This window comes from Macaca mulatta, chromosome 20, assembly GCF_049350105.2.
Source record: "Macaca mulatta isolate MMU2019108-1 chromosome 20, T2T-MMU8v2.0, whole genome shotgun sequence".
In the NCBI taxonomy this organism is placed as follows: domain Eukaryota; kingdom Metazoa; phylum Chordata; class Mammalia; order Primates; family Cercopithecidae; genus Macaca; species Macaca mulatta.
The window spans coordinates 68,008,427-68,017,197 of NC_133425.1; the positions used below are offsets into that span (position 1 = coordinate 68,008,427).

The 8,771-nt window shown below is 47.0% G+C and overlaps 1 protein-coding gene across 29 annotated transcripts in view; it reads left to right on the plus strand.

Moving 5' to 3' along the window:
• ZNF821 (zinc finger protein 821) overlaps window positions 1-8,283 on the plus strand; it is a 166,489-nt gene extending 158,206 nt beyond the window's left edge. For 8 of the 29 annotated variants that reach the window (XM_015126583.3, XM_015126578.3, XM_077983781.1 and 5 more), the window contains 5 exons: window positions 91-216; window positions 3,055-3,200; window positions 3,862-3,966; window positions 6,027-6,193; window positions 7,296-8,283. In XM_015126583.3, coding sequence (XP_014982069.3) covers window positions 91-216; window positions 3,055-3,200; window positions 3,862-3,966; window positions 6,027-6,193; window positions 7,296-7,950 — 1,199 coding nt within the window. In that variant the 3' untranslated portion in view covers window positions 7,951-8,283. 29 annotated transcript variants of the gene reach the window in all.
• Window positions 8,284-8,771: the final 488 nt, after the last annotated feature.

Sequence of the window (8,771 nt, forward strand, 5' to 3'; positions counted from 1 at the left end):
CTACCTTTGAATGGTCTGACCTTCCAACCAGCTTGCCTGGGGATATGCTGCCCAGCTGGTGGCCTGACTATTTTTCCTTGTGACCACCAGGGGATCAAGTATTTGCTGGGCTAGAAGAGCAAGCCCGCCAGGCGATGATGAAAACTGATTTTCCTGGAGACCTTGGCAGTCAGCGACAAGCTATCCAACAACTAAGAGATCAGGACTCCAGTAGCAGTGAGTTCTGCACCTTCTGGTAATGACTCAGGGCAATGGGAGAAGAATTATCAGAGTGTGTGTGCTCTGGGGATTGTGCATGGGGGTTGGGAGAAAGACATGAAAAAGGAGATATGTGGCTCCTCAGTGTCCCCAAAGGTGGTCTAAGGTGTGTGGGCATATGTTTATCCAGAAAAAGAGGACAGGTTTGGCATTTTATTTATATATATATCTAATTTTTTTTTTTTTTTGAGATGGAGTCTCGCTCTTGTTGCCCAGGCTGGAGTGCAATGGCGTGATCTCAGCTCACTGCAACCTCTGCCTCCCAGGTTCAAGCGATTCTCCTGCTTCAGCCTCCTGAGTAGCTGGGATTACAGGCACCCGCCACCACTCCCAGCTAACTTTGTATTTTTAGTAGAGACGGGTTTCTCCATGTTGGTCAGGCTGATCTCGAACTCCCGACCTCAGGTGATCCACTTGCCTCGGCCTCCCAAAGTGCTGGGATTACAGGCGTGAGCCACCGCGCCTGGCCAATGTGTATGTTTTTAGCTTATGGACTACAGTACTTGGCACAGTGCCACATGCAGATAGGTGTGTCAGTTGTGATAGGCAATGATATAGGAATAAATAGTGCTCTAGCAGTCCCTGGGTTAGGTCAAATGACAAGAAAAAAATCCCTGTCTCCTAGGATCTATGTATTTGTAATCAATAAAATATAAGGGTGGCATTAATGAAACCTTGCTTGAAGGCCCAGTTTTAATGTGAAACAAGAAGATTTGCTTAGTAATGAGGTTATGCAGTATATAAAATGCTAACATCAAGGTCTTCCCATACCAGTTCCCTCAGAAAATCCCTGTGGTTAAGACAGTAGCTGTTATAAGTTGAGCCTCATGGATTGTCTGTCTGTCCTGTGACCTGTCTGAACAAACACGTCTTGAGATGTGTTTTCCTAGGAAGATTTCAGCACTTTCCCCACTTCATCCATTTGATATAGGTTATTATTAGTATGAATTCAGAATGACTTTTCCAGTTTTTCATCACGTTTGAGGCTGGGTTGGGTGAAAACGGAGAGAGGACTCTGCAACCTTCTAGGAACTTTTTTCCACCCAAGCTAATAATTAATCAACATCAACAACATAAAATAATTTAGCAGTTAATTGCTCGGGCACAGAAAAATGAACCCAAACCTATGGAAGCCACCACTTTCTTGAGTAGCAGGTAGGAATTACAATATCTGCAAAAGTCTAATAGGTTTCCATTCTGAAGGATGTACTATCCCTCTAGACAGTACACATTTTTAAAAACATTTTCTAGTAGCGAGATATATTTGGATTATTGCAAAATTACAAAAATATGTTCAATACATCACTTTATATTATACTAAGTTTACAAGTATTTCAAATAAGCTGGTGAGAAAACATGGTGTGATCTAATCTGTGCCCATCCTTCATTATTGAGTTGGATTCAAATGAAAGGAACTTTGGGTTAGGGAATAAGACACACAAACCATAGCTCTTTCCAGGCCCCAAATCCAGTCCACCAATTGCCTGGAGTATCTAATAAGGACACATGTAACTACTAGCAGATGATTTGGTTAGACCTTCTCATGAAGAAAGGGAGTGTAACTAGTTTTGCCAAGGAAGAAGGGAAATATAAGGGGTGTTGCTCACATACTGGTGGATTTAGATATTATGCAAGGGGTAGTAGGAAGACAGGCAGCACTGTTAGCTAGGAAATCTGAGTCTCATGTGGACAGCCTGGTGAGACTCTGCCCTATATTTCTCTCTTGCTCACATCAGGCCCAGAAGTCCAGGATCCAGGTGGGGTTAAGATAGGGCTGGAGTGTGACAGCTTCCCTAGGCTTGGCTACCTCTTGTGATCTTCAAGGTACTAGCACTTTATTTGTTTCCCTTTCAGAAAGAACTACATTTGTTACTTGTTTTCCGGATCCTTTTTCATTTTCTATTTTATAAGTAATAGAGAAGAAAAATCAGCGCACATGTGGCTGGGGAATTCCCCATAGCCACATCCTACCCCTAAAACTAAAACTTAACTCAATTCCTATGTTAGTCACAATAAATTACATTTCATCCTAAAGAATGGCCCGTTCCTTCCACTTAATGCATGGAGTTACCCATCAGATAATCCAAATCATCAACAGAAACAGCGGATTTACGTAGTTCAGAATGCCGTGTTACAATAGTAGAGTAAGAACCGAGTGAGTCGGATACCACTGCAAAGTGCCTGAGGTTGGTTGCTGTGCTAATTTTTTCACTGTAATGAGCAGCCCTTTCCCTATAAAGTGACATCATTTCAAACTAATTTCCTGCTGCTTCTTTTGCTGGTAAGAGGGAAGAAAAACTCGATGTTTCTGTAAGTCTGCCTTGGGGTTTGCTGGGAAAGAAGAGATTAGTGGGGTTCAGAGTAGAACAGTATAGTGACACCATGGAGAAGTTGTGCAGGGGGCTCATGGCAAAATCAGTGGAAAGTGTTGGTAAGTCAGAGGTGGTGTACAGTGGGAATGAGCTCGGTGTAAGGTGCTTGGGGAGGTGTGATTTGAAGTGTGAGATATTTGAAAACCATGAGTCAGGAAGATTATTTTTATAATCATATTGAGGGCACAGTAACCATTTCCAATGCAGTTTTGCCTCACATCTTCCCTTTACGTGTATATGGCATAACAAATGACAGCTATAGCTGGTTTCCACTTGATATAATATGTACCCAACAACACTATATAAACTATATTATGGAAGATCTGAAAATGTTTTCTGTTATAACTGCCAACTGTAGGGTGGAGAGCAGCTCAGGATGTATTCATGCAAAAATCAGAACAAGTAACCAGTTTGTGTGTTCCAGGTGACAGTGAGGGTGATGAAGAGGAGACCACACAAGACGAAGTCTCTTCCCACACATCAGAGGAAGATGGAGGGGTGGTCAAAGTGGAGAAAGAGTTAGAAAATACACAACAGCCTGTTGGTGGGAACGAAGTGGTAGAGCACGAGGCAAGTGACAGTGGCTCCTGGGTCCAGGTCCAACAATGCCCTACCCTTCTGCCTACCCTTATGCTGCTCACCCCTGTGGCACAGTCTTTGCCTCTGATGGTCTCCTGGGCCTGCACAGGAGGCCTCTTCCTTCATGGCACCAGAACCCACACCTCAGACTCTCAGTTCTCACCACATTCAGCTTTCCTATTCCATCCATGAATCACTGCGCTTGTGCACAGCTCTCTTTCCTGCAGCTCCTCACATCTTTCTAGACAGGAGAGCTACTTTGATGAAGTAGAAAGCTGACTTCCCAAGGTGGACTCTTGAACGTGCTTGCAAATCTAAGTCAAGGTGTCACCTGGAGTGCCACCTTCTCACTAACTTGTTTCCTGAGGATTCCTGAAAGGAACATGACAGGAAAAACACTACCCCTGTCTGCAGAGTTTATCTTCAGGGAAAAAAATAGATTGACTCTCTCAGGCAATCCTGTGTCCTCATGGCTGAAAGCCATAATTCCCTTTCAACTATTACTTTTTCCTTCAGCCCACAATGGGAAACTAAGAATAACATGTGCCATCAGTCTGGGTTCCTTTTAACAGTATATCCTGTTTAAAAAGCTGGGGCAGGGAAGAGATGAGTCCTAATAGTCCTAATGAGTTGCCTATTTGTTGAATCACAGGTCACAGGGAATTTGAATTCTGACCCCTTGCTTGAACTCTGCCAGTGTCCCCTCTGCCAGCTAGACTGCGGGAGCCGGGAGCAGTTGATTGCTCATGTGTACCAGGTATGCATCGGGGAGCTATGTGCTCTGGAACACAAGTGTGGGCAGCTTGTCTGTAGCCCAGATCCCGGTTTGGCCTTTGTCTCTCTCTGGCTCCTGAAGGAGTCGTGGGTTGTCGCTTCCATTAAGATTCGTCTTAGGGAGGCTGGGCGCAGTGGCTCACGCCTGTAATCCCAGCACTTTGGGAAGCCGAGGCGGGTGGATCACTTGAAGTCAGGAGTTCAAGATCAGCCAACATGGCGAAACCCTATCTCTATCAAAAATACAAAAATTAGCCAGATGTGGTGGCATGCACCTGTAGTCCCAGCTACTCGGGAGGCTGAGGCAGGAGAATCGCTTGAACCCAGTAGGTGGAGGTCACAGTGAGCCAAGATCACACCATTACACTCCAGCCTGGGTGACAGAATTAGACTCTGTCTCAAAAAAAAAAAAAAAAATGCGGCCCAAAGCCAGGCGTGGTGGCTCACACCCAGAATCCCAGCGCTTTGAGAGGCTGAGGTGGGAAGGATTGCTTAACCTTAGGAATTCAAGACCAGCCTGGGCAACATAGCAAGACCCCAGCTCTACAAAAAATTTTTTAAAAATTAGCTGGGCATGGTGGCATGCACCTGTAGTACCAGTTACTTAGAAGACTGAGGTGGGAGGATAGCTTGAGCCTAGGAGGTTGAGGCTGCAGTGATCATGCTTCAGCTCGGGTGACAGAGTGAGACTGTATTGAAAAAGAAAAAAAAAAAAAAAAAAGATTCTGCTCCAAGCTTCCAGCATTTTAGAAAATACATGAGATATATTAGATAAACACGTTCTGGGTTTCCGGGCAGACGCACTGTGAAAATTAAGTGATTTTTTTTCTAAATTATTTAATGCATATTTTAAATGGTGAAATAGAAACGAATGTATACTAATAATGAGGGCTTTGTGTTAAAGAAAAGAAAATTAGTTAGCATGGGCCAGGCGCAGTGGCTCATGCCTGTAATCCCAGCACTTTGGGAGGCCAAGGTGGGCAGATCACTTGAGGTCAGGAGTTCAAGACCAGCCTGGTCAACATGGTGAAACCCTGTCTCTACTAAAATACAAAAAAATTAGCCAGCTGTGGTGGCACGCGCCTATAATCCCAGCTACTCAGGAAGCTGAGGCAGGAGAATGGCTTGAACCTGGGAGGCGGAGGCTGCAGTGAGCTGAGATTGTGCCACTGCACTCCAACCTGGGTGACATAACGAGATTCCGTCTAAAAAAAAAATTTTAACACAAATGGTATGTTAAAAATTGGTGTGAACCAGTATTTCTTCAGAAGACTATCTTCAGAAGATTGAGAAAGCAAGATATAAATACCTGTTGCATACCCGTATTCTAGGCCAGCTTCAAGATTTGGCCTTTCTTGTTCCTTTAACACGTATTTGTACCTGCACAGTGTGAGCCAGGGAGACAGAGAGAAATTATTCGAGACAGGAATTCCTCTCAGGCTCTGAAGAGGGCCCTGGTGCCCCACTGTTTCTTTTCTTTTTCTTTCTTTCTTTCTTTTTTTTTTTTTTTTGGAGACAGAGTTTCACTCTATTACCCAGGCTGGAGTGCAGTGGTATGATCTTGGCTCACTGCGAACTCCACCTCTCAGGTTCAAGCAATTCTCCTGCTTCAGCCTCCTGAGTAGCTGGGACAACAGGCGCCTGCCCCTACACCCGGCTAATTTTTGTATTTTTAGTAGAGATGGGTTTCACTATATTGGCCAGGCTGGTCTCGAACTCCGGACCTTGTGATCCACCTGCCTCGATCTCCTAAAGTGTTGAGATTACAGGCATGAGCCACCGTGCCTGGCCCCCACTGTTCCTTAAGTCAGCCACATGTCCCAGAATGTAGGCAGAGCTCAAGCTAATGAAATCTAAGCACTGGTTTAAATGGCCAGGGCCTCTAATGTAAGAGACTGACTTTTCTAGGGGCTAAACAGAATACTTGCAAGTTCCTTATTCTGAGACTAAAGAAAGGGGACATTTCCCAAAAGTCATTTCTAAGTGGGTGCAGATTGTCCTGGAGGTAGCACAAGACTGACAGATCAAGGCTCTGTTTTACAGCACACTGCAGCAGTGGTGAGCGCCAAGAGCTACATGTGTCCTGTCTGTGGCCGGGCCCTTAGCTCCCCGGGGTCATTGGGTCGCCACCTCTTAATCCACTCGGAGGACCAGCGTTCTAACTGTGCTGTGTGTGGAGCCCGGTTCACCAGCCATGCCACTTTTAACAGGTCAGCTGGGCACTTATCCCTGTTGTGCTGGGAGCAAATTACTGGGTGTGAGTTCTGCTTTCTGAAGTCAAAGCGAAGGCTAGGCATAGGTAATGCACAGGCAGCTGATGCATGCTCTTTGGAAGTACCAGTAAGAAGGCTAGGAAATGTGCCTATTCCACCACATACCCCAAAGGAAAGTGAATTCCCATTTCTTTTCCCATCAGAATATCTTCAACTAGAAAGCGATGTAGGCAGTTCCAAGAACACTCATGATAAAGCATGGAGAAAGAAGTTATAGGGTGGAGAGGACCCTGGCATGAGGACGCAGTCTCCTCCATGTCCTAGGAAGACTGGAACATTGTGTCCTTGTCCCGTTTGTCTAGTGTACAGTGCAGTGTCTGCCTTTGCATGCAGGCAGTGCACGGGAAGGAGGTGAGTTGGTGGTCTGCACCTTGCCTGAAGGAGGTCTCCACCTCCAGGAGCCTCCATTCCCACAGCAGGACTGCCCCTGCAAAGCTCTTATCAAAACCATTATTCTGACTTGAGTGAAAACGCCTAGGGTTTGTTTGATTTCTGGTGCGTTGCTGTGGCAGGTGGCTCAGTCATTAACTCCAGATGGGCTTTAAGAGTTGGTAGACACCCGGCCGGGTGCGGTGGCTCACGCCTGTAATCCCAGCACTTTGGGAGGCCTAGGCGGGTGGATCACAAGGTCAGGAGTTTGAGACCAGCCTGATCAATGTGATGAAACCCCATCTCTACTAAAAATACAAAAATTAGCCAGGCGTGGTAGCAGCCACCTGTAATCCCAGCTACTCAGAAGGCTGAGGCAGGAGAATGGCTTGAACATAGGAGGTGGAGGTTGCAGTGAGCCGAGGTTGTGCCATTGCACTCTAGCCTGGGTGACGGAGTGAGACTGTGTATCAAAAAAAAAATAGAGTTGGTAGACAACTCTTGAGCAAAGAGAAGGGATGGAGCAGTAGAAGAGGTCCACCAAGCATTCAAACTGACCCCTTGTGGTGAACGTGGAGCCACTGGCCTCATAGGAAAAGAATAAGGCAGGGCTGGAGTCCCAACTCTTGCTGGAAGGAAACACTAACCATCCAAAATATTTGCTTTCCAGTGAGAAACTTCCTGAAGTACTCAATATGGAATCCCTACCCACAGTCCACAATGAAGGCCCCTCTAGTGCTGAGGGAAAGGACATTGCCTTTAGTCCTCCAGTATACCCTGCTGGAATTCTGCTTGTGTGCAACAACTGTGCTGCCTACCGTAAACTGCTGGAAGCCCAGACTCCCAGTGTACGCAAGTGGGCCCTACGTCGACAGAATGAGCCTTTGGAAGTACGACTGCAGCGGCTGGAACGAGAGCGCACGGCCAAGAAGAGCCGGCGGGACAATGAGACCCCTGAGGAGCGGGAGGTGAGGCGCATGAGGGACCGTGAAGCCAAGCGCTTGCAGCGCATGCAGGAGACAGATGAGCAGCGGGCACGCCGGCTGCAGCGGGATCGGGAGGCCATGAGGCTGAAGCGGGCCAACGAAACCCCGGAAAAGCGGCAGGCCCGGCTCATCCGAGAGCGAGAGGCCAAGCGGCTCAAGAGGAGACTGGAGAAAATGGACATGATGTTGCGAGCTCAGTTTGGCCAGGACCCTTCTGCCATGGCAGCCTTAGCAGCTGAAATGAACTTCTTCCAGCTGCCTGTAAGTGGGGTGGAGTTGGACAGCCAACTTCTGGGCAAGATGGCCTTTGAAGAGCAGAACAGCAGCTCTCTGCACTGAACCACACCCTCCTGACTGCCCTCCTCCCCACCTACCCACCCACCCACCCACACTCACAGCCACGAGGACCAGTGCTGCTGCCACCCACGAGGCCCTGTCCTTGCTGCCAGAGGCAGGCCTGGGTTTGTTGCAGGTGGACCTGAACGGCCCTTGCATGTGGGAGCAGGATGACGGGGTCAGGAGGGACCTGGCCCAAGGCAGCTCTGGACAAGGGAGCAGGCAGTCCAGAGAACTGGCCTCCCCAGCCCACTGCGACAGGCCGTGCTTCTAGGACTGTGGGGCTCCTGTATGGCCCATGAAGTTGTGAGGTCAAATAAATTAATTTTATCTTTACTGCCCCTTTCTTGCTTTTCTCTCAATGTCATTCTAGCAAATGAAGTGATCTAGGAGAAACCTGGGTGGAAATTTTCAGACAGTGGCTTCTGGTGGCTTGCCCTTTTCTTAGGGAGGGTGCTCCTCAGCTTAGGCTGTCCAAGCAGAGGTCCTCATTTGGGTCTTTACAAGTTGCCAAGGAATTAGCATGACGCCAAAGAAAGAACCGATGTTGACTGTGATGCCTGTGGTCCCAAGGGCTATTTAAACCTAGCTTACCTTTTCCAAACTCAGAAGTCTCTCCTCATAACTGGTGTTTTCTAAAGACTATGCAATACCTTCAACTAGGTGTGCAGCTTTTCCCAGCAATACTGTTTGTTGAACATTTACAATTCTAGACAGTAGTCAGCTGCATCTAGGAATAGGCTCATAGAAATAGCTGCAATATTAAGGTCCACAGCACCAAGAAACTCATGTTTGCATTTTATTTATGTTTTATTTATTCACCA